This window comes from Melanostigma gelatinosum (genome assembly GCF_949748355.1).
Source record: "Melanostigma gelatinosum genome assembly, chromosome: 9".
Classification (NCBI taxonomy): domain Eukaryota; kingdom Metazoa; phylum Chordata; class Actinopteri; order Perciformes; family Zoarcidae; genus Melanostigma; species Melanostigma gelatinosum.
The window spans coordinates 24,356,533-24,383,247 of record NC_136642.1 but is presented as its reverse complement, the minus strand read 5'-3'; the positions used below and the strand labels follow the sequence as shown (position 1 = coordinate 24,383,247).

Genomic DNA, 26,715 nt, shown 5'->3' with positions numbered 1-26,715 from the left:
GTTTCATATCACGGTTGCAGGCTTCAGTGAAACATGAGAGCCAGTTATGTCTGAGTGGCTTTGTTATTTGTTACCAAATGTGTTATTTCACTCTTTGTTTACCATCATATCTGTTACACTGTTCACTGTGTAACAGATAATAACAAATTGCCATGAAAAAGGCATATTATATCATTCAAATGTTATATCAGTGTGTCAAACAAAGTTAGAAGTTCATTGAGACAATAGAAGACGATGTGGTGAAGAAAGCCGTTCAGCCTCAGTTCTGGTTTGGAAACATAACTGTGGACTCAGTCTGTGGAAACAAGAAGAGAATGACAGAAACATGTATGTGACAATTTAGGGTGCAGCACTTCGATCGGAAGATTAGGAAGGCGCTGTATAAATCTATGTCCATGTATTATTTATGACCTGTACTGTGATACTTTTATGCCCTTCACTGTTGGGCAGTATTGGTTGAACTGAAGTTTTCAGTAGCTTAGCTCTTTTATTGATCAAGTCCACACAAGCTGAATGTGCCCGATCATTTCTGCTGTGCCATGAAATGAAACAGTACAACAGCAGTAGCACCATACATGGACGTGTAGCCGAGAGAAGCACGTCTGTATGACCGTGGCCTAAAACGCTCCGTCATCTTCTGAAGATGCTGATTTGTACCAGTCCTAGATAATGTGTCAGTTACCTCCTCTCTAGTCCCGTTGTTTGTCTGTGTGAATACAAGGTGACACACCTGTACTCATTCTGAATGAGTCCATCTGCAGATGTTAAACTTACAGGAAGACAAGACTAGACCCCATACGATATAGAGAAGTTGCCACACCAGCTTGTGTTTACTTGATGGGTCAGGACGGCGAGAAAGTGATCCAGAGGATGATTATTCTGATTGATTGATGATGTTATTGATATGGTAGTAAGGTGCAGGATTGTCCATGGATGTTAGAGTTAAGTATGCATTCTTGCCGCTAAACTACTTCTGCCATGTTGTGGTAGCTCAGCGTGCTACATTCTCTGCAGCTCCCTTAAGAAGATGGTAGCTTGCTCAACACCGCAAAGTTTTATAACATACAGCACTGACATTTACAAGCCTATAGGCTCTAGTTTTATAATGATTCAATGTTTTTGCTCGGACCATAATCATCAAAATGATGAAAAGAAACGTGGTCATGTTTTGTTCTACCTCCTGTACAGAACATTACCACCTAATGGACAAGCTGAAGCTGCTCCCTTGGTCAGACGTCTTCATAATGAGACAGTTCTGACAGATGGAAGGGGTTGGCGTCGACTGTGAGAACGGCTAAAAGTAATTTCAGTGTTTTGATTTCCTTCATTTAGTCTGACTGGTAGTTCAAGTGCTGGACATGGGAACTTTACTGAGCCCTGGGAGACAGACAGATGGAGGGGGGTGTACCTGAGGCCGTGGAGAACGAGGCTCCCAGCTGACTTTGTCTCCTCAGCAGCACCTCTTCTCTCTTCAGAGCCGCCAAGTACTTGGAGTAGGACCACGACAACTGAGGGAAGAACGTCGTTAGAGAAATGGCTCAATCTGGCCAGCTATGCTAAAAGACCAAACAATTGCACTCAAAAGTTATTTATCACATAATAGACACGTCAAAATGTGTTGTTTTGACATTTAAACATTTTAGAAATACAATTCAGTTGGTTGTCACATGACGTCTGACACAGCAGGTTTTAGTGACGTTAGCTAAACGCAGTCAGATTCAGACTCCTCAGGCGTGAAATGAAGCCGAATGAGTGGAGATGTGAAATAGCTACAAGGTCCTGAAACAGCCAAGAGGCTGGAAAGTTGTCGGATTCTGCATTTTGGTGGTCCAAGGTCACTGTGACCTCACAAAACACATCATATACTAATTATGTCAATTGCACATAAAGGTCTAATAGGATGAAATGATGAAGTGATGACATTTGGACACACGTGGATGTAAATTGCACTGATTGGACGAGGAATACAAAAGGAAATCGTTTGGATTCGTGTGATACGTACACACATTAGTAGGGACATCAGACTGCTCCTCACCTGTTGTGTGGGACTCAGCAGCTCTCTGCTCTGTGCCCTGGACTGTTTCTTTACACTTCTTCCCTCTTGTCCTCCTGCATCGTCCTCCTCCTCCTCTCCAAGACTGGACTCCGGCCTCTCCAGCTCTTCCTAAACGAGAGAGGTCAGACTGAATTAGTACTTTCTTCTTCTCAACACTATTGCAGTAGTATTCAAGGTCGTCATCCCTCAGTATGGACCGTTTCCTCACCTGAGCTCTCCTCTTCTCCTCTTCCTCCTCCTCCTCTTTTCTCCTCTGTCTCCGTACTCTGGCTCTCTGTTTGACCAGTTTCTCCTGCAGTAGAGGAAGAAGTTGCCCCTCTTGGACACTGCTGCTCAGCTCTTGAAACTCGGGCCAGAACTTCAGCAGTGCACTGAACACTGACATCTACATACAGAGAGAAAAGGCACACACATGCAGACTACACACTGGAAGGAAATACAACACAAACACACACTCTTAGACACACAGACAAACACTACCTGTGCCTCTCTAAAGATGTAAGGACCCAGTTCGTGGCGTCTCTCCAGAACCTGCTGGGCCTGTTCAGGAGGGATGTCTATCTGCAGAGCCGGGGGCATGGAGGAGTCGATGAAACAGTGAATGATGGTGGAGACCTTCTGCTGGACAGTGGCCTCATCGCTGTGGGAGTGACAGAGGTCCTGCACAGGAAGAGAGGAGAACGTAAATGTGTGGTGGGAAATATTTGTATGTTCCAAATGCTCCTGAGATGTTTGGATTATCACTGCATTTTGTTTCTTACTGTACACAATGGGCCATTACGTGAAAGTTTTCCTGTTTTTGTAAATTCACATGAGAGATTTGTGTTTTTCCACTGTACTACTCTCACTGGTTTGAAGTCGGTTCAAGTGTTGTTGCATTCCCCTGAGCACCAATCAGCATTTAGCAACATTTAAATAAAACAAGAATCTAATGACAGTTTGAGTTTGTTTGCTTATGTTTCCAGGTCACTGTTACACAAACCTGATGAAATCACACTCACATAGTCCTGATGAAGCCGATTGGTTGACGTTATGAGTGGTAACTTGGTTGCCTATTTTGTCATGAATACGTTATAGAGAACTACATGTCGTTCTTTGTAGACGTGAAACCAAGTTTTCAGGGGCCTTGAGGTTAAGCGTGAAGATATCAGCGAGCAGCAGATCTTAACACCCTTAAAGACACAAAAAACACTTCAAATAACAAACGCTCACGTGCAATGCATGCTGGGATATGTAGGCATGGAGAGCCAGAGAACTCGGTCAATATAGCACACACTGACGAATTCATTGCTTCAATTGACTACCATCAACACTGATTGGACAACCACATAAAAGGCAGCAAATTCCCATTTTTATTCCAAAAGTTCAAGTTGTCTCCTACTAATGTAATGTCTCCTACTAATGTAATGTAATGTCTCCTACTAATGTAATGTAATGTCTAATGTAATGTCTCCTACTAATGTAATGTAATGTCTAATGTAATGTCTCCTACTAATGTAATGTCTCCTACTAATGTAATGTCTCCTACTAATGTAATGTAATGTCTCCTACTAATGTAATGTCTCCTACTAATGTAATGTAATGTCTCCTACTAATGTAATGTCTCCTACTAATGTAATGTAATGTCTAATGTAATGTCTCCTACTAATGTAATGTCTCCTACTAATGTAATGTAATGTCTCCTACTAATGTAATGTCTCCTACTAATGTAATGTCTCCTACTAATGTAATGTAATGTCTCCTACTAATGTAATGTCTCCTACTAATGTAATGTCTCCTACTAATGTAATGTCTCCTACTAATGTAATGTCTCCTACTAATGTAATGTAATGTCTCCTACTAATGTAATGTCTCCTACTAATGTAATGTCTCCTACTAATGTAATGTCTAATGTAATGTCTCCTACTAATGTAATGTCTCCTACTAATGTAATGTCTCCTACTAATGTAATGTCTAATGTAATGTCTCCTACTAATGTAATGTCTCCTACTAATGTAATGTCTAATGTAATGTCTCCTACTAATGTAATGTCTCCTACTAATGTAATGTAATGTCTAATGTAATGTCTCCTACTAATGTAATGTCTAATGTAATGTCTCCTACTAATGTAATGTCTCCTACTAATGTAATGTAATGTCTAATGTAATGTCTCCTACTAATGTAATGTCTAATGTAATGTCTCCTACTAATGTAATGTCTCCTACTAATGTAATGTAATGTCTAATGTAATGTAATGTCTAATGTAATGTAATGTCTAATGTAATGTAATGTAAAGTCTAATGTAAAGTCTAATGTAATGTAATGTCTAATATAATGTAATGTAAAGTCTAATGTAATGTCTAATGTAATGTCTAATATAATGTAAAGTCTAATGTAATGTAATGTCTAATATAATGTAATGTAATGTCTAATGTAAAGTCTAATGTAATGTAATGTCTAATGTAATGTAATGTCTAATGTAATGTAATGTCTAATGTAATGTAATGTCTAATGTAATGTAATCTTGAATGTAATGTCTAATGTAATGTAATGTTGAATGTAATGTCTAATGTAATGTAATGTCGAATGTAATGTAATGTAAAGTCTAATGTAATGTCTAATATAATGCAATGTCTAATGTAATGTAATGTCGAATGTAATGTAATGTCTAATGTAATGTAATGTCTAATGTAATGTAATGTCGAATGTAATGTAATGTCGAATGTAATGTAATGTCTAATGTAATGTAATGTAAAGTCTAATGTAATGTAATGTCTAATGTAATGTAATGTCTAATGTAATGTCGAATGTAATGTAATGTCTAATGTAATGTAATGTCTAATGTAATGTCTAATGTAATGTCTAATGTAATGTAATGTCGAATGTAATGTCTCATGTAATGTAATGTCTCATGTAATGTCTCATGTAATGTAATGTCTCATGTAATGTCTCATGTAATGTCTCATGTAATGTAATGTCTCATGTAATGTAATGTATAATGTAATGTAATGTCTAATGTAATGTAATGTCTAATGTAATGTCTAATGTAATGTCTCATGTAATGTCTCATGTAATGTAATGTCTAATGTAATGTCTAATGTAATGTAATGTCTAATGTAATGTCTCATGTAATGTAATGTCTAATGTAATGTCTCATGTAATGTAATGTCTAATGTAATGTAATGTCTAATGTAATGTCTAATGTAATGTCTAATGTAATGTTATGTCTAATGTAATGTCGAATGTAATGTAATGTCGAATGTAATGTAATGTCTAATGTAAGGTAATGTCTAATGTAATGTAATGTCTAATGTAATGTCTAATGTAATGTAATGTCTAATGTAAGGTAATGTCTAATGTAAGGTAATGTCTAATGTAAGGTAATGTCTAATGTAATGTCTAATGTAATGTCTAATGTAATGTAATGTCTAATGTAAGGTAATGTCTAATGTAATGTAATGTCTAATGTAATGTCTAATGTAATGTAATGTCTAATGTAATGTAATGTCTAATGTAATGTCGAATGTAATGTAATGTCTAATGTAAGGTAATGTCTAATGTAAGGTAATGTCTAATGTAAGGTAATGTCTAATGTAATGTCTAATGTAATGTAATGTCTAATGTAATGTCGAATGTAATGTAATGTCTAATGTAAGGTAATGTCTAATGTAATGTAATGTCTAATGTAATGTAATGTCTAATGTAATGTCGAATGTAATGTAATGTCTAATGTAATGTCGAATGTAATGTAATGTCTAATGTAATGTAATGTCTAATGTAATGTCGAATGTAATCTAATGTCTAATGTAATGTCTCATGTAATGTAATGTCTAATGTAATGTCTAATGTAATGTCGAATGTAATCTAATGTCTAATGTAATGTCTCATGTAATGTAATGTCTAATGTAATGTCTAATGTAATGTCGAATGTAATCTAATGTCTAATGTAATGTCTAATGTAATGTCTAATGTCTAATGTAATGTCGAATGTAATGTAATGTCTAATGTAATGTCTAATGTAATGTCTCATGTAATGTCTCATGTAATGTAATGTCTAATGTAATGTCTAATGTAATGTCTAATGTAATGTCGAATATAATGTAATGTCTAATGTAATGTCTAATGTAATGTCTAATGTAATGTAATGTCTAATGTAAGGTAATGTCTAATGTAATGTCTAATGTAATGTCTAATGTAATGTCTAATGTAATGTAATGTCTAATGTAATGTAATGTCTAATGTAATGTCTAATATAATGTCTAATGTAATGTCTAATGTAATGTAATGTCTAATGTAATGTCTAATGTAATGTAATGTCTAATGTAATGTCGAATGTAATGTAATGTCTAATGTAATGTCTAATGTAATGTCTAATGTAATGTAATGTCTAATGTAATGTCTAATGTAATGTCTAATGTAATGTAATGTCTAATGTAAGGTAATGTCTAATGTAATGTCTAATGTAATGTCTAATGTAATGTAATGTCTAATGTAATGTCTAATGTAATGTAATGTAATGTCTAATGTAATGTCGAATGTAATGTAATGTCTCATGTAATGTAATGTCTAATGTAATGTCTCATGTAATGTCGAATGTAATGTCGAATGTAATGTAATGTCTAATGTAATGTAATGTCTAATGTAATGTAATGTCTAATGTAATGTAATGTCTAATGTAATGTCTAATGTAATGTAATGTCTAATGTAATGTAATGTCTAATGTAATGTCTAATGTAATGTAATGTCTAATGTAATGTCTAATGTAATGTAATGTCTAATGTAATGTCTAATGTAATGTCTAATGTAATGTCTAATGTCTAATGTAATGTCTAATGTAATGTAATGTCTAATGTAATGTCTAATGTAATGTCTAATGTAATGTAATGTCTAATGTAATGTCTAATGTAATGTAATGTCTAATGTAATGTCTAATGTAATGTAATGTCTAATGTAATGTCTAATGTAATGTCTAATGTAATGTAATGTCTAATGTAATGTCTAATGTAATGTAATGTCTAATGTAATGTCTAATGTAATGTAATGTCTAATGTAATGTCTAATGTAATGTCTAATGTAATGTAATGTCTAATGTAATGTCTAATGTAATGTCTAATGTAATGTAATGTCTAATGTAATGTCTAATGTAATGTCTAATGTAATGTAATGTCTAATGTAATGTAATGTAATGTCTAATGTAATGTCGAATGTAATGTAATGTCTAATGTAATGTCTCATGTAATGTAATGTCTAATGTAATGTCTCATGTAATGTCGAATGTAATGTCTAATGTAATGTAATGTCGAATGTAATGTAATGTCGAATGTAATGTCGAATGTAATGTAATGTCTAATGTAATGTCTAATGTAATGTAATGTCTCATGTAATGTAATGTCTAATGTAATGTAATGTAATGTCTAATGTAATGTAATGTCTCATGTAATGTAATGTCTAATGTAATGTAATGTCTAATGTAATGTCTCATGTAATGTAATGTCTAATGTAATGTAATGTAATGTCTAATGTAATGTAATGTCTCATGTAATGTCTCATGTAATGTCTCATGTAATGTCTCATGTAATGTCTCATGTAATGTCTCATGTAATGTCTCATGTAATGTCTCATGTAATGTAATGTCTCATGTAATATAATGTCTAATGTAATGTAATGTAATGTCTAATGTAATGTAATGTCTAATGTAATGTCTCATGTAATGTCTCATGTAATGTAATGTCTAATGTAATGTAATGTCTCATGTAATGTCTCATGTAATGTAATGTCTAATGTAATGTCTCATGTAATGTCGAATGTAATGTCGAATGTAATGTCTAATGTAATGTAATGTCGAATGTAATGTAATGTCGAATGTAATGTCGAATGTAATGTCGAATGTAATGTAATGTCTAATGTAATGTCTAATGTAATGTAATGTCTCATGTAATGTAATGTCTAATGTAATGTAATGTCTCATGTAATGTAATGTCTAATGTAATGTAATGTAATGTCGAATGTAATGTAATGTCTAATGTAATGTCTCATGTAATGTAATGTCTAATGTAATGTCTCATGTAATGTCGAATGTAATGTCTAATGTAATGTAATGTCGAATGTAATGTAATGTCGAATGTAATGTCGAATGTAATGTAATGTCTAATGTAATGTAATGTCTAATGTAATGTCTCATGTAATGTAATGTCTAATGTAATGTCTCATGTAATGTCGAATGTAATGTCTAATGTAATGTAATGTCGAATGTAATGTAATGTTGAATGTAATGTCGAATGTAATGTAATGTCTAATGTAATGTCTAATGTAATGTAATGTCTAATGTAATGTAATGTAATGTCTAATGTAATGTCTCATGTAATGTAATGTCTAATGTAATGTAATGTAATGTCTAATGTAATGTAATGTCTAATGTAATGTCTAATGTAATGTAATGTCTAATGTAATGTCTCATGTAATGTAATGTCTAATGTAATGTAATGTCTCATGTAATGTCTCATGTAATGTCTCATGTAATGTCTAATGTAATGTCTCATGTAATGTCTCATGTAATGTCTCATGTAATGTCTCATGTAATGTCTCATGTAATGTCGAATGTAATGTCTAATGTAATGTAATGTCGAATGTAATGTAATGTCGAATGTAATGTCGAATGTAATGTAATGTCGAATGTAATGTAATGTCGAATGTAATGTCTCATGTAATGTAATGTCTAATGTAATGTCTCATGTAATGTCTCATGTAATGTAATGTCTAATGTAATGTCTCATGTAATGTCGAATGTAATGTCTAATGTAATGTAATGTCGAATGTAATGTAACGTCGAATGTAATGTCGAATGTAATGTAATGTCTAATGTAATGTCTCATGTAATGTAATGTCTAATGTAATGTAATGTAATGTCTAATGTAATGTCTCATGTAATGTAATGTCTAATGTAATGTAATGTAATGTCTAATGTAATGTAATGTCTCATGTAATGTAATGTAATGTCTAATGTAATGTAATGTAATGTCTAATGTAATGTCTCATGTAATGTAATGTCTAATGTAATGTAATGTAATGTCTAATGTAATGTAATGTAATGTCTAATGTAATGTAATGTCTAATGTAATGGCTCATGTAATGTCTCATGTAATGTCTCATGTAATGTAATGTCTCATGTAATGTCTCATGTAATGTCTCATGTAATGTCTCATGTAATGTAATGTCTCATGTAATATAATGTCTAATGTAATGTAATGTAATGTCTAATGTAATGTAATGTCTAATGTAATGTCTCATGTAATGTCTCATGTAATGTAATGTCTAATGTAATGTAATGTCTAATGTAATGTCTCATGTAATGTCTCATGTAATGTAATGTCTAATGTAATGTAATGTCTAATGTAATGTAATGTCTCATGTAATGTAATGTCTAATGTCTAATGTAATGTCTAATGTCTAATGTAATGTCTCATGTAATGTCTCATGTAATGTCTCATGTAATCTAATGTAATGTAATGTCTAATGTATGTCTGTACTACACTGAACCGACCAGGAGGTTTCAAGTTTCCACATGACATTTTAAACAGACTGAAGGTGAGCACAGAGAAACTTTGCCCCTTCAGCGGATGAATGTGAGAGCAAACGACACAGTGAAGCTCAACTGTAAAGTAACACTAAACACATTTTAATGGAGGGGAACTTAAATTACTCCTTAATTATTTTTTGATTTCCTTTCATAGTTGATATGGAATGACATGCACCAAAGAGTCACAGCATGAGGACCAGCAGCACATCGTCCTTCACCTTGTATCTCTGCACCTCCAGCCAGAAGAGCACATCGGTTTCCAGGAAGTCTCCTTTCAGAGAGACAAAGTGCTGGAACTGTGTACAGGTGGCCGGGTCGAGAAGGATCCGTCGAAACAGCAGGATCTCTTTGGAGGAACTCATCCACAGGGCCTCGGCCTGCAGGGACACACGGCAGAGGAATGTTGTGTTTGAAAGCACACTGCTCCCTCAGGGATAGATCTAATACATAATGACCTCCTGGTGTGTTAACGGTAGAACAAAACCTTGTGTGCACAGTGGATACAGTACAGTGTGGTCCTGAACAACAGCCGAAAGATGATCTGTGACCTGTGTCTGTGACCAGACAACTGAGATAATGACACTCACCTTTATTCAGTAACGCTGCTCGTTGCCAGTGATGAGATAATGATCATAAAGACAATAGTCATAATCATGTATGGACAGCTCCTTCCTGTAATCATCCTGCATTAAATGTCCATGTTTTATATCTGTGCTCTGCTGTGGAGAATTAAATGAGGACGGCAGCAGAGCTGCATGGAAAACACTCCAAACACTATTAAAGGAAGGTTAGTAATGCTGATGCTTTAATCTTATTTATCCTGGATCCAATTTGGGAAAACTAACCACAAGGCCAAAATGATGTTTGACAAAGCCAGTGCTCGGAGCCAAGTCGTGCACTAAATCACACATGCTTTCAGGCCAGGAAATGCCTTATTTCTCTCCACTGAAAATATCCAGCTTCCCCGGAGGATCCTGCTTACCTTCCAGGCTTCTCTCCTCGCTCTGCGTCGACGGTAGACGTGCTGTGAGAGTCTGTCCGCTGCTTGGGGCTACCACACACAGAAACACACCATTCAAAAGTCAGAAAGTCGATAAACTAGGATTAGCAGAGACACTGAACACCTCTGTTCTGCTGCTCTGTCACCAGCTGTAACTAAAGCTCTCTCCTCTTTTACCTTCAACCTTGCCTCGGTCTTTATTTCCTCTGACCTTATTCATCCAATCGCCTCTTAGACATATCCTTGCCCCTCTGATGTCAACTGTCTCCCAGCGTCTTCTCCACCGTTCCATGTAACCCTGAACTATGTCTGCATCTGATTACTTAATGAGGATCTGTGTAACCAAACATGGTAAACTCGATAACGTAATGAGGCAGCGCAGTGGAGTCTGCAGTTCATGCGTTACCACCTGATGAGGCAACCTGAGAAAGTGACTGCGTTTAGTGGTTTCTTACGTAGCAGCGCCACTAATGTGCTCTTATCTCTCTCCACGCTCAAGGCCATAACACAACAGGAACCTATTGTTTTATTAGGAACAGACAAGCCATTTACCAGAGAGCTATTCATTAGTGATGCAACACAAGGCCAAAACTTAATATCTTGTTTGTGCAATCCATACTAAAGCTGAAGTATAAGTAATGGGACTATTCTTTGGATGGGACCAGTAACAGTCTCTGCTGGTTTCCTGGCAACTGCTCAGAGCCAAGAAACAGTCCAGCATACAACCCCCCGTAACACCATAACTTGTCTGGTTTTTGTACGGATTACAAACGAGACGTAACAAGTTAATTAGTGAGCTGCCGGTAGACCGATTTTGTTATGGACAGAGCCAGGCTAGCCGTTTCCAGTCTTTATGCTAAGCTACTTGACTGGGGCAATACGTTGAATAGACAGACATGGGAGTGGTAACAATATTATCATATCACACTATTTCTTGATGAGTTGTGCTGCTTCTCACCTTTGGTTGGTGTTTCAGTCGCTCTGTGAACTCAGCTGTGGACAGGAACAGAGGCAGCCACCTTTTCTCAATGTGACTCCTGATGACGTCCTGGATCTCCCCAACGACTGCGTTAGAGGGACATTCCAGCTTCAGACGCTCCAGTCCACCTGCCAGAAGCAATATCTACACACACACACACACACACACACACACACACACACACACACACACACACACACACACACACACACACACACACACACACACACACACACACACACACACACACACACACACACACACACACACAGTCAAAGATACAGTAGAGGCTGCTGCTTGTGTGTTAATGTGTTTGATATGAATGCTAAATGTCTCACAACATGAAAAACATATGAGGACAGACTCAGGAAAAAAGAAGTGCCCACAGTGGGAAACTCGACTGAAAACTGCTCTCCTTCCTGACTCCTGCTGTGCTCTTCATCATTCCCACAATCCCTCTGTTCTTCATCTCCCCTGTACGCTTTCTGTCCACATACATCAATCTGGCCATGTCTCCCTATTTATATCTCTTTTATATGTTCTCTCATCTCATTACGCACGCACAAAGCCAAGCATTGCGCGGACGCGGACACACACACACTTCAGAAATGAGAAACAGTCGTGCCATCTGAGTGGGAGTCAGCAGATGAAATGAGGCCAATCTGTGACTGGATGACTGAGTGTTTGAAAGAGTGAAGGGCCAAAGCAGTAAAGCTGTCAGTCTCTACATCGCTCACGCAGACGAGAAGCAACACTGAGATGTGAGAGAGCGGCAGCCAGACCCAATCCTGCAGAGTTAGAAGCACTAGAATTGGCATCTTCACGGTAATGTTCCAATCATTATTTTGATGGTATTTATGAGATGAGGGTGAAAAATGACAATGATCATGCACCAGAGTTGGTCATGTCCTGAGTGTGCTTCAAGAACAGTCAGGGTTCTTCAACGGCCATTACTTTGATATTCACAACCAAGACTGTTAGAGTAGCTCAGCTAATTTAAACAGAAGGAAAAACCTGAACACTTCCTGTTGCGGCTGTGAAAAGGAGTTAGCGAGCTAGCAATTAGCTAACATGTTCAGAACAATCGGTGAATGTTAAAATATATATCTAGAAGTAAATAAACGGTTCAAATAGTCAGCTAACAGCAATGAATAGATGAACAGCAGATGAGATCAACAGTTGGAATCGTTGGTGTTAGCTGAGCGTAACGGCTAAATAGTTGACGTAGCGAGTGTTGAATGGTTCAGGTAGTTACAGTATTACACTTTTTAACTCGTGAAATGTAATGCATAAATGGTACAATTACAATTGAACAAACTGAGACGGACAAAAGGTTGGGAACCATTCTGCCACTGTCCTATGAAACAGAATACACTCTTTCCTGTGAATGTATAATAAATACTGCAAAGCAAACATCTCTTTCTCCAAAAGAGAAAAATCAGGCTCACTGCTCAGTGTCCCATCTACTCACTCTAGCTCTACACAGCATGCCTTCCTGCAGTAATCCTAGAATCCAGAAACCAAATCCCAGACAATAAATGTCAGGAGAGATTTCATGCTTCTGTCATTGTTACCAGAGCAAGTCTGTTTTTTGTCTTTCTGTATCCAAACCACACTCTTCTTCTACTCCTTTTAACTCTAACCACGTTCTCTCACTCTCCAGTTTCCCACCCACTCCCTGCTGTCAGAGCTGTCAGCGTGACATCTGCAGGATGCCCGAGAAGGGAGATGGGGAATTGTGTGAGAGCTGCAGCGGCCTCTGTTTATCAGATCTGAATGTTGAGCTGGAGCTCACAGCCCATCTTGGGGTTGTCATGAGCGCCACGTTTCTGCCGCCGTCTGTAATGCTTTCCCAGGACGTTGACAATAATCCAATATCAACCTAGACGTGACGACTCATAAACGGGTTTCCCAATAAAATTTAACAAATTCTTTCAACCATGTGGCCGACTGACGTACGTCATTCTGCTGCTCTGGTGTGGCCGGGCTGTCGGAGCCAAAGAAGTACGTCCTGGTGAGATATCTGGTCGCAATATGAGACCATTTCTCCCGTCTGACAGCCTTGTCTTTGTGAGGAGTCCTCCTGTACTGCTCCAGATCCAGCCAGCATGTCAGATGGATACTGAGCGGAAACACACATGTTCAGAACCACCATGTTACCTTTTAATAAAAACGTCAGGGCATTGTATACATCCTCCAAACAATACACTTTCTGTCCAGTTTCATACTGCCTTAGTTTCATTTTAATGTGAATCTGGTGAACATTTGCAGGTCAGGTGCGGTGTAATGTAGATATATCGTATGCACATATTTAGGTAGAGTGGGGGAAATAAGGCTGAACAGAGGACGATCATCTCACATACAAACTATGTGCTTTACAGCTCACCTGGCATCCTGATTCTGTAGGAAGGACATAAAGTGTCCGGTTTCGTGGCGGTGGCGAAGTAAGGAACCTAGATGGTAGCCTTGGTAATTTGGAGGCACTCTGGACCAAGAGTCAGGCGCCCGGGGGCCCTTTGAGAAGGGAGTCGCCGGTGAAATGGGAGAGGGAAATAGCGTGGACTGCTCCACCTTTAGAGAAGACACAGCAGCAGAAGGTGGAAATAAAGTGACTGGGAGGGTGCGAGAAAAATGAAAAAGAATCAGTGTAAAACTCTGAACTGGGATATTTGCACATCACCTACTACCTCTTAAAGTCACTGGATCGAGTCCACTTTCACATTGGTAACATCAGCTGTTTATTGGCTGTTAACTGAGAACTAACATTGTATAACTCTGTGGACGTCGGCTGACCTGTTTCAGTCGGCGCTCTGATTCCTCATACAGACTCTGGAGCTCCCTGTACTCCTGACTGTCGATGCAACGCACCTCCTCCTGCACACACACCTGGATGCACACAAAACACACATTCAGCCAATTGGAGCTGAATTAGTATTCATTAATTAATGAGGTAAAAAGAAAAGGATTTATTTTCAGGCAGAAATGCCAACATGTTATGATCCCAGAGAATTTGCTCCTTCTCTTGGTTTCTTGCATTATATAACTATATAACTTTTATTACATTACAGTTTTTGGATGTTTTACAGACCAAATAATTACTCTAGAAAATATCCCGTCGATTAATCAAGGCTGAAAATGATCTTTAGTTGCAGCCCAAAATCCAATCGTGCACAGAGACTCTTGTAAGATTAGACATCCTGCCGTGCATCTTTATGGGACATCCTCTTTCCTCGGTGGGGTTAGATGCACATCACTTCAGCTGGTCCAGCAAACCCATGGACTTAAAGGAAACCCACTTCCTCCAGATGAATTCGAGGTGAATGAAACTGTGGTTACCTTCTGGAAGGACTCTTTGTCCCTGCTGACGAGCAGTGTCCACGGCTCCAGCAGGATGCTCAGTGTGTGCTCCTCAACCTTGTCAAACAGCTCCTGGAAAGCGGGCATCATTTGGTCGTACACCTCCCTTCTGATCTCCTCACTGACACCAATGCTCCTCCTGGCAGAGCTGGAGAGGTAGGTGGAGTAGAAGAGCTGAACAGAAGGGAAGAAGTGTCATAAAAGTGTCGTCACTTCGGAAACATTTCTCCTCACAGCCTCCATCACTTCCATCGTCACCATTTTTCGGCGCTCTCATACTCAATATTCACTATCTCTCATCATGGCTGCCATCACACCACATAAAAAGTCATTTCGCCCTCTTGGGGCGAAATGACTAAGTTTAAGTAACTAAGTTTAAGAATGGAATCTCTCGACTTGGAAGCAAACATTGCTGCAGCTGATGCGAGGCTAAAGGCTCTGGAGGAATTTGAAAATGATGAAGCATCAGAACCCGGAAAAGAAAGGGAAGAACGGATAGATGCATCTGACAAAACGGAAGAAAGCCTAGCACAGCTGGAGTATGCACGGATGGGAACCATACCTAAAACACCATTACAGAGATTGATGCACGTTCGGTACCGACCACTAACTGGAATCACAAGACCGTCTGAACGACAACCAAGAGCAACAAACCCTCACACAAGCAGAGCTGTGGTTTCTGATGGACCATGCAGACGAGGCGAATCCACTCCCAGAAGTGAAATGGCTCAGAGCGTCGATCTCACAAACATTATACAAAGACAGACAGACTTGACGGACCTGCTAGTGATGCAGCAGAAGGAATCTAAACTCCCAAGAAGGGAGGTTCCGGTGTTTGACGGCGATCCTCTCGCTTTCAGGCCATTTATGAAGGCTTTTAAGCACAACATCGAGGACAAAACCAACAGTGACGAGGATCGACTGTACTTCCTGGAACAGTATACTGCTGGACAGCCAAAGGAACTAGTTCAAAGCTGCTTTCACATGAACGCCACGACTGGTTACGAGGAAGCAAAGCGCCTGCTTAAATATCACTTTGGTGATGATTTCAAAGTCATATCTGCATACGTTGAAAAGGCTTTGAACTGGAACCAAATACGAACAGATGATGGAAAGGCACTTCATAGCTACGCCCTCTATCTAAGAGGCTGTGGTAATGCAGTTCAGGACCTCCCATACAGGTCAGAGCTGGACTCGCCATCTAACATGAAATGGCTTGTTTTCAAACTCCCATTTAAACTTCGAGAGAAATGGCGGTCTGCTGTATGTGACATCACTGAAAGAACACAGCAGAGACCTACATTCCATGACCTTGTTCGGTTTATGGAAAAACAGGTGAGAATCATTCAAGATCCCGTCTTCGGGGATATCCAGGACCCTGCCGGAAGCACAAATGAGAGAATATCCAAAAGAGACTTACCATATATGAGAGCTAGCAGCAAGAAAAGCTTTGCTACGACTGTTGTGCCCAAGACAGAAACCAACAAGAACCCTAATGCACGGGAAGGGGCAGACAGACCAGAGGGCAGTCGTACAGCCATGGACGCTTTCGTCAAGCCCTGTGCTTTTTGTAAAGGAAATCATGTGATGGAAACATGTGAAATAATAGCAAAGATTCCCCACAAGGAGAAAATTGAGCTGCTAAAGAAAAATGGACTGTGTTTTGCCTGCTTGGTCAAAGGTCATATGAGTAAAGAATGCAAGAAACGTCTCGTGTGTCGTTCCTGTGAGAAGAAACATCCCACGGTCTTGCATATAGAGAACTTTACTCCAGGAAGTACCAAGCCAGCAGCTAAGCATGACTCAGACACCAGGAGCAATTACATTGCTAGAGTTTCATCAGCAGCCCAAACAGTGGACAGAACCACAGACTACAAGTTAGCAGTGGTACCTGTAAAGATAAAGGCACATAAAGGCAGCTGTTTGATAGAAACCTATGCATTTCTAGACCCTGGAAGCACTGCTACCTTTGTCACGGAAAACCTGATGGAACAGTTGTCCGTCCGAGGAAAGAAAACAGAGATCTTACTCCGAACAATGGGTCATGAAAAGCCTGTGAAAACCCAAGCAATAAGAGGACTGGAAGTATGCAGCCTGGATGGCAACAGCTTCATAGAGCTTCCTGAAGTCTTCACACAAGATGCCATTCCTGTCAGTCAAGAGAACATTCCTACAGAAATAGACATAAAAGGATGCTCTTATCTAAAGGGGGTCCAACTAAGAACCATCAAGGCAGAGGTAGGCCTATTGATCGGTGCAAATGTCCCAAAGGCTATGGAGCCACAGAGTGATCAATAGCCAAGGGGAGGGGCCCTACGCAGTCCTAACAAGCCTAGGTTGGACTATAAATGGACCACTCTGCAGTACTGCACGTATGGATGAGCATGGTCGACCACAGATACCGTCCAATAGAATATTAGTGGCCAAGCTGGAAGAGCTCCTGATACACCAATATAACCAGGACTTCTCAGAATTGGCCTACAATGAAAAACAAGAACACTCATTTGAAGATAAGAAATTCCTACAAGTGATGAACAACTCGGTCAAAAGGAAAGAAGGCCACTACGAAATACGACTTCCGTTCCGCCAGGATAACATCAGCCTGCCAAACAACAGGAAAATGGCGGAACAAAGAGTATTAAATCTTGCCCGCAGATTCCAGAAAGATGAAGCCTTTCGGAAAGACTATAATGGCTTCATGAGTGATGTCTTGAGGAAAGGACACGCAGAAAGAGTGCCAGAGGAACAGCTCCCTCGGAAAGATGGAAGACTGTGGTACATCCCTCACCATGGTGTCTACCACAAAAGGAAAAAGACAATCCGGGTGGTGTTCGATTGTACCTCCTCATTCCAAGGAACTTCGCTGAATCATGAGCTGCTACAGGGTCCTGACCTTACGAACACCTTGCTGGGTGTACTCCTCAGATTCCGACAGGAGCCAGTAGCAGTGATGGGGGACATCGAAGGAATGTTCCATCAAGTAAGAATACCTAAACATGATGTGGACTTCCTCAGATTCCTGTGGTGGCCAGACGGCGACACCAACCAACCGCTAGCAGAGTACCGGATGACGGTGCATCTCTTTGGAGCGGTCTCATCCCCGAGCTGCGCCAATTTCGCACTGAAGCGGACAGCCGATGATAATGAAGGAAAGTGTAGTGCTTAAGTTCTCAACACCATTCGTCACAACTTCTATGTAGACGACTGCCTCAAATCTGTCCGAAGCGAGAGCCAGGCAATCTGTCTGGTGAAAGAGCTCAGATCAGTATGCACCACAGGTGGATTTAGACTCACCAAATGGACCAGTAACAGTCGAGCAGTCCTTGCCTCTGTAGCAGCTGAAGAGAGGGCAAAAGAGGTCAAAGATCTAGACCTCGACAAAGACAAACTGCCCATAGAAAGGGCTCTTGGCATGCGATGGGACATTGAGTCAGACACGTTCTTCTTCTCGATCACCCCGAAACAACAATCGGTCACCCGCAGAAGCATTTTGTCTGTGTTGAACTCAGTATACAATCCTCTTGGGTTCATAGCACCAGTCATGCTGACAGGGAAAGGAATACTGCAGGACCTGTGCAAGCTGAATTGTGGATGGGATGAATCGATACCAACTGCTTACACAGAGAGATGGAAGGAGTGGCTTAAAGATCTTAACCTGATTTCCAGTCTAAGAATCAAGAGATGCTTTAAGCCACCAGATTTTGAAGTTACTAGAGCACAGATGCACCACTTCTGGGATGTAAGTGAAAGAGGTTACGGGACAGTCAGCTATTTGAAGCTGACCAGTAACAACGGACTACCTCACATGGTGTTTGTGATCGGGAAGGCAAGAGTTGCACCTTTAAAGGTGGTGACAATCCCAAGACTGGAGCTTGCCAGTGCAGTCCTCGCTGCTAGGATGGACAGAATGTTAAACTCTATGCGAAGTAGAGGCAATCATGAATGACCGGCCCATCACAGTCCTATCTCAGGATGTGAAAGATCCAGAACCCCTGACACCCAACCACCTGCTTCAAATGAAGCGAAGGCTGACTCTTCCACCTGGACTCTTTGACAAAAGTGACACCTATTCCAGAAGAAGATGGAAACAGACCCAATATATAGCTGATCTCTTCTGGAAACGCTGGACACGAGAGTACCTCCCATTGCTACAGGAGAGGCAGAAATGGAATGAAACTAAAAGGAATCTAAAGCATGGAGACATAGTGCTGATCATTGATGAGAGCTCACCACGCAACTCCTGGCCCATGGGCAGAATCACGGAAATCTTCCCCGACAAAAAAGGACATGTACGTCGAGTCAAGATCAGGACACAAAATGGCACCTTGGAAAGGCCCATCACAAAGCTGTGCCTTCTACAGAACATGACCTGATGAGACAAGTCCCTTTGCCCTTTTTCATATTTGACACCTGAAGAGACTTTAGTTGAACCTTTTCTCTCTTTTTTCTTCTCCTTTTCTCAAGAACTTTTTTTTTCGTTGAACCTTTTGCCGAAATCTTATGAACTTGTTTTGCGAAATGGACTCGCGGAAACTAAATGGATTACATTTTTTGGCTTATTTTTGAAATTCCATGGACACGTGATAGTCTTGAATATTGTCACAAAGGACTCTTAAGAATAGGCTTCCTATGTATAAATGTATGAATTGCCCTATACCGGTCAATTAGGGGCCGGAGTGTAGAAGCCATTACTCTGATTTGTGTTTTACCTGTACATTCTATACTTTTGGGGAAATTATGATCATGCTACTGATTGTACATCAAACCATGCTGGTTATGATTTACTGTTGAACCTGTTGGGACGTTACTGCCAAAATGATTGTGACACAATGATGACGTCAGGGGGCGTTGACTCTTTATGTAGACCTCACCTGAGGACGTGCAGGTGTGTTCGTTCGACTAGAGAGCGGAAGGGCTAACTATTTTCAACCGCATTAAGCATTACGCATTACGAAACCGCATTAGGAGACAAAGCGGGCTTTTCTGTTTAAGATTATTTCCATGTATGCTTCTGATGCTGTTCTCGAATAAAAGAAAGTTTCGAAGTGACACTACGAGAGAATGCGCGTTAATCGACCGACCGCTCCTACAGCTCCAGAAGGTCTGTAAATAAATGATTCCTTGTCGGCAGAATCGATAGCGCTCGTATAGGAAGTCATGATGATGTGATAACGGATCTTGGCGATGTGGAAGAACTCTCTCCCTATAAAACGCTAATCTAACTAATATCCTCCATCAGTGGATCTCTGAGGAAGGGAGCTGTACATAAATGCAAATAGAGGCTTCTTAGTTTGCTCAGCTGCTTTTAATGGATCACCGTGTGTCTCACTTTACATGCATTTCATGAACTCCCGTATAACCCCCAGTATATGCGCAAGCGCATTAGACTACCTGTATATGACAGGAGCTGCCATTTTATCCGGGGGAGTGACCAGCTTATCCAGCTACCTTCACTGAGCCTGCGCTGGAGCAGGTTCAAGCTTTTGGATGTGTTGCCATGGTGATTTTGCCGAACTTGCTTCGTGGAACCGAAAAGCCTGATCTACGTCATCTTATCCTGAAAAGTATCCGGCTAACTAAGTTAGACACGTACGTGGAACGGGGCCCAGGAGTGTCAGGCCAAGAGAGCATGCAAACAAGAGCAGTGGTGTGTGAAACCTTCAGCACAAACACCAAAATATCAGGTTGTTCTGCTGACCTGTGCCTCTCTCAGGACTCGGTAGGGGTCCAGTCCGTCCTGATAGAACAGCTCATGGTAGTGCTGCAGGTCAGTCCAAAGGTTAACTGCATTCTCCCACAGCTGTGACAGGAAATAAGAACCTCAGTAACTGTCATCATGGTCTCTGTCCATCACATCAAATAAAAGATTTTATTGCGCCACAATATGACAATAATTACATTTTAATGTGATGCAACATGCAAACAGCCCAGTAGCTGCTGTTGTACCTGGTTTCCAGATTGTTCACAGAAGTGTGTGAAGTATAAGCCGGCACACGATTCAGCAGAAAGAGCCTGCAGCATCTTCTTCATTCTTCTGCTGCCCAGTAACTGACTTCTGCTAGAACAGAACTGGTGAAACACACAATCATTTATTTAAAAAAGTAATGCATAATGGAACAATTTACCATTTAGTCACTGCAATGCAAAACGACAGTGAAGAATTACCACAACAATTCCCCAGTGTCCAGGTAACGTCTTAATTGCTTGTTTTGTCAAACCAACTGTGCAAAATAAATTACCAACAGTATCGTTTTGGCTACACTTAAAGCTATAGCATCAAACATGCTTAAGAGGAATGGACTATTAACTGCATGCCAGGCGGTGATCCCACCTGCAGCCACTGGAAAATACCAGTTGGACAACCCAGACAGTCAGAGCTCCATTGCTGCTGGTCTCTATGACTTTGCTCCATTCACATGTTGCTTCAGAGGATTCTCTTTTTATGCACCGAGTGGTATCATGTCCCAATGCTCCTACCCGCGTGTGGACAGCATGGGGGTACTGGGGCAGGCAGGTGTCCGAGCAGAGAGCCATAGAGCCGTGGTGGGGCTGTGTGTCTGACTGGGGCCGAACACACCACTCTGTCCACAGCTCTGGATGAGGAGAGTCATCACGGTCTTCATGAACCCACTGGGACGTCCGGAACCGAGGAACCCTGTCGAGAAAGAAGAGAGGGAGTTACCAAGGACATCATCCATCCATCCATCCATCCATCCATCCATCCATACATCCATACATGGGGTGTAACAGTTCACAAAATTCACGTTTGGGTACGATACAGTGGAGCCACGGTTCGGTACGTTTCGGTCCAGTAGACTATATAGTAAACTATAAATGCCAGAGAAATGTACTTGATTTTAAAATATATTTATTCATTAAAGCTAACATCATAAAGTTATTCTTATACCTGAGTGACTCATCTTCTGGGTTGTCTTCTTAGCAACACATAAGCATAAAAAACAAAAACTGCTCCTTAATGTTATGTAGTATTGTTACTGTTGTTTGAGCAAAAAACTGTAGTTAGTAGATATAATAAAAGTGTTTAATAATTCATAATTAATAATTCATAATTAGTCATAATCATAAGGGTTTTGGGAATGCATAATTAAGATAAACATAAAGTGATGTAGGAATAGTAGCTAAAAGACATGAAGCTTCTGCCAAGTTGCAGAAGTTTAACTTTCATACTGAAGGATTATTATAGAAGGGGTTAAAACGTAACTGACAGTCATTGAATGTGTTAGTAGACTCAGGGGCAGACAGCCGAATACACTCCTGGAAGTTAGCCAATAGGAATCGGGATAAATGGAAGAGGAGGTGTTTCGAACAGAGGTGGGAGGTTTAATTTCAAGTCTTTTTTCCTCTCTCGTGTCATGGCCCTCGGACGACGGACGTGTTTTTCACCTGAGGAGCTGAGTAGAGGTTTTTGCAAATGGGGTTTTATTGTTTTAATATTTCATAGGAGTATGTACTCCAATGTGTAACTGTAATCGTACTTGCATCAGTGGAATTAAATTCCTTATAATTGTAAACCAGTTTTGGTAGCGTTATTATTGCAGCGTGTGATGACGGCACAAAGCAGCGGACACGTGTGCTCCAGCCTTCTCTCTGTGGGGCTTGAGATTTAGCCTCAACATTACTTACATCTTGCAAAAGAGATTTTTAATCTCAATGGGACTACCTGGTTAAATAAAGGTTTTTAAACCTAAGGTTATTCAAACGTGTTCGGTTCGTCATGCGTACCGAACAGTGAGCCTCGTACCGAACGGTTCAATACGAATACGCGTATCGTTACACCCCTAATATACATACATACATACATATTATGAGAATTAACTATATATGTAAAATGGCTGAACAGCATGTGCTATATCCAGATTCTGGGGGATATAACTCACAAGATATGTAAAATGTAAAGTAGCAAGTCATATAGATGGACACACAAATTGTATACAAACACTGCGCACAAACACGCAAATTCAGTATCTCTGATTAACATCAGGGAACATGAATACTGTGAATTGTGAACTCACCAGTAGTAGAGCAGAGACTCGGTGAGGAAGGGCAGAATGGAGCGCAGTTTCTCCTCTGTCCAGCAGGGGGAGGTAGTCATCCCCAGTCTGGAGAGCAGCTCCACATTGAGACTGCTTTGGCTGCTGCTCAGCAGGTACCGCCTCCTCATCAGGACCAAGTACCTGAGAAATACATACATTACTTATGGGGGTTTTATAGCTGCAGCTCCCATCCAAAACATTCAGAGTTTAATATCAAACCGTGACCAACCAGAGGCATTTGTATAAACAGTAAACAGATGAGTTGAGCTCACCAGAATAACAAGAAGTGGGTTGGATCATGTTTACCTGTTCTTCCGCTCTCTGCTCTGTGTAGCATTCAGCCTCGCTACATCTATCCAGAGGTTGAGCAGTTTCTCTCCTGGTGTTCCTCGCAAAAAGTCCTTCAACTCATCCAAGCCTGGTATATTGTCACGGCAACAGCTGCCATGGCAACAAATATCAAGGATAATTTCCTGTTCTGTGCCTCCACCCCCCACTCTCCTATTCTTCTGAAACCACTCGGTCTTTTCTTCTGCCCGACTGCACCTCTCGCCCTCTTGAACTTTCTCTTTTTTCCCTTCCAGCCTCTCTGTGCCCTCGTCAGCCGAACGCAGGCCAACTTTCCCATCACAGGATCCGTCTTCGCTGGTACAATTTGTCTGGTCTCCAGACTTCCTGAAAGAGTCGGACAGGTTTGCGCGGCTCTGACCATCCATCACGTACAGTGCATTGTTAAGCACCTGTTTGACCACTTTGGCTGCCAGGTACTCCAGCTGTAGCTCAGGAGGCTCATCATTTTGGCGACTAGACTCTTGTTGCGCCTCTGAGGGCTCTGTGAAGGAGAGGCTCCACTCTGTTGGTGGGCTCTGGGGTTTCTCACATTCAAGGTTGGAGGGAGAGGACGAAGAGGAAAAGTGACATGGATTCTCTGGCTCAGAACAGCTGGAGAAACATCTGGACGATTCACTGCCTTTTGTGTTATGTTCCTTCAGTCCAGAGCGTAGACATGAGACGTTGTGCGTCCCCAAAGAGCCTAAACAGTGAGGAAAGAAAGCACATAAGGATCCTTATCTTCAGACTTAGACTGAAGAAACAGAACAAATACAGCAAACATACATGTGTAAATACAAATTCACAATTATATACCTTGTTTTGCAGAACTGTTGTCTGAATGCGAGCATGGTAGGCCCTTCAGTGCTTTGTTGGTTTCCTCGTCAGATTGGGAGGGAAACCGCAGCTGTGGGGCTGAGCGGGTGGGTCGACCTGAACTGCCTTTCCTCCTCTGGATACAGAAGAGTGTGTTCTTCTGAAACAACAGCTTGGACAGTCTGGGAAACACCACCATAATAGAAGACACAAGCACATACACATGTGGTTTTTTCCAAATGCATTCTTCATATTATGTGATAAAGTCACAGCTGACTGAATACAAATCTTTAAAATCTTGGTTCGCAAACAACAATTTGTCATAACAGCAACGCTAACAGAAGGCAGCAAGAAAGAAGCGGCATGAGACCCACTGCACGAAACTCATAACAATCGAATGAGTAAAAACACTATTTAGTAATAATATAAAAACATGTTGTCGTAAAAACAATGTAAAGATAAATAAGATCAAAATCAATGCAGAAAATAGGCAGTAAAACATGTGCTTTGTATATGTAGTAACTAATTGTACCTGTATTCATTGTAGCAATCACTCTGAAGGAAAAAGGGAAGTCTCTCTTTCACGATCCACTGAATTCCTTGCTCTCTGTCCAGGCACTGCAGAGGTCAGGGAGACATATTCCTCAAGTCAGTGCTCTAAATCTACATCGGGGACTTTCTGCTTATCTTCAGAACCAAATACTTACACAGATAGGGTAATGGTTGTCTACTGGGGGGGTTCTGGCCAGCGCTGCAGGGTCACCAGTAAGTAGTTGTGATCTGCTGCGGTGTACTCCTGATCGGATTCTTCTGGAAGCAAACTCAGCCGCTCCATCCACAACCTCAAACTGCCCGGTCTCCTGGTTGTACAGCAGAGGAGTCTCTGGGAAAGACTGGAGAAAAAGACGTGAGGGTGTAGTGCTGGGCGGTGTGACCACATATTTGTATCACGGTATTTTTTGAGATTCTGGTGGTTTCACGTTTTTTTTCCTTGACTGTTTTTATATATGTTTATAGAGGCGTACTCTACTGTCAGAAGTACATAGAATATAAAAACATTTTAACGTCATCATGTATAAAGGCTTTGCTGACTATAGAGTGTGCTTGTTGGTTCCTATAATGTTGGGATAGCAGTTTGGCTGAAGTATTTTCAACAGACTGTTACCGGGCTAGCTAGTAGGGGTGGGAATCACCAGAGATCAAGCAATACGATATTATCACGATACTGCGATATTCTGAGTATTGCGATAACATTGGCCTATATTGCGATTTATTTCTTTTTTCAACTTCAAATTATGTCCCCAAATGAAAACTGTGTCAACATGTATCTAATAAGATAAAGTTTTCAGTCTGTTCATCTCACTTCAATCATTCTCTTTGTTTTGACCAACTTTCTAGCAATCATGCTGACCCGGGACCTTTGCTGACCTCACCAGAAAACAACTCAGCACCATCTCGTGGACTGAAAAAGCAATTGATTTGATTTTCCTAGTAATTTCTTTTTTTTATAGTTTATATAATAAAAGATCGATACTTTGCGTCCGTGTATCGATACAATATCGCCACGCAAAATATCGCGATACTATGCTGTACCCAGCATGCCGTTCGGCGGTGTAATTTTATAAATGTACGAGGGGGTACGAGTTGTGTCAAAAAAATAAAAAATGCTACATCCATGACTATACACCAGAAGTACTTTACCGGTAAAGTTAAGAAATCATTGAAGTATTGAGCCAATAGATCATCGGATGCCAGGGAGTTCTCCTGCATGGAGACAAAGAATAAACCATTATCTCTCTAGAGCAGGGGTCTCAAACTCATTTTCACGCCGGGCCACATCAGCATCATGGTCGCCCACAAAGGGCCGGTTGTAAATGTCACTACTCGTAACATATTGTTAAATAACTCTCTGCATTCACAGTTTAAAGTAGTCTTCAATGTACTCACAATACATTTCCATGTCAAATGTACAGTAACCAGTCAAAGAGCTGCTTCTAACTGTTTAAGTATCTCATCTTTTTGACTTTCAATCTCATCATTTTGAGTTTCAATCTCATAAATTTGACTTTCTATCTCATAATTTCGACGATGGGGATATTTATATTATTAGTCTAACTTAAAAAAAAAAAAAAAAAAAAATGTTTTTGCTGGCGGATTCGCTGGCCACTTAAAATGACGTGGCGGGCCGATTCGGCCCGCGAGTTTGAGACCCCTGCTCTAAAGAGTGTCCAGTGAACGAGGCAAAATATACACATTGTGACTGCGGTTACAGAAGTTATGAAATGTCAATAATCAAAACTCATACTCACAAAGTTGTCAGCCGTAAGATCAGGAAACTCTTAAAAACAGAGTGAAACTTTTACCAAACAAAGACCAGCTCCACAAAGTACAACGATTAGAAGTTCTGCTCTTACCTGTTGAAATGAGCCCACTCATTGTTCAGTTTGACCAGAAAATCGAGCCAGACACTCACATTTGAGCGTTCGGCCAGCCACAGAGCTGTGTGTAATTACAGACACACTGCAGGTTGCTATGGAAGTGGACTCATGTTGAACACACGGGGGGAGG

At 40.3% G+C, this 26,715-nt stretch overlaps 1 protein-coding gene across 1 annotated transcript; it reads right to left on the bottom strand.

The window, feature by feature from the left end:
* Nucleotides 1–290: 290 nt before the first annotated feature.
* rgs22 (regulator of G protein signaling 22) lies at nt 291–25,917 on the bottom strand (the record flags this gene model as incomplete). Its single annotated transcript, XM_079275319.1, has 21 exons — nt 291–295; nt 1,409–1,508; nt 2,036–2,164; nt 2,265–2,441; nt 2,537–2,716; nt 9,830–9,988; nt 10,594–10,662; nt 11,570–11,734; nt 13,550–13,712; nt 13,977–14,161; nt 14,384–14,476; nt 14,927–15,121; nt 20,646–20,747; nt 20,894–21,016; nt 21,425–21,602; nt 22,981–23,142; nt 23,308–24,034; nt 24,148–24,329; nt 24,680–24,765; nt 24,855–25,040; nt 25,849–25,917. The coding sequence occupies 21 exons, from the start codon at nt 25,915–25,917 to the stop codon at nt 291–293; spliced, it is 3,435 nt and encodes a 1,144-aa protein (XP_079131445.1).
* Nucleotides 25,918–26,715: the final 798 nt, after the last annotated feature.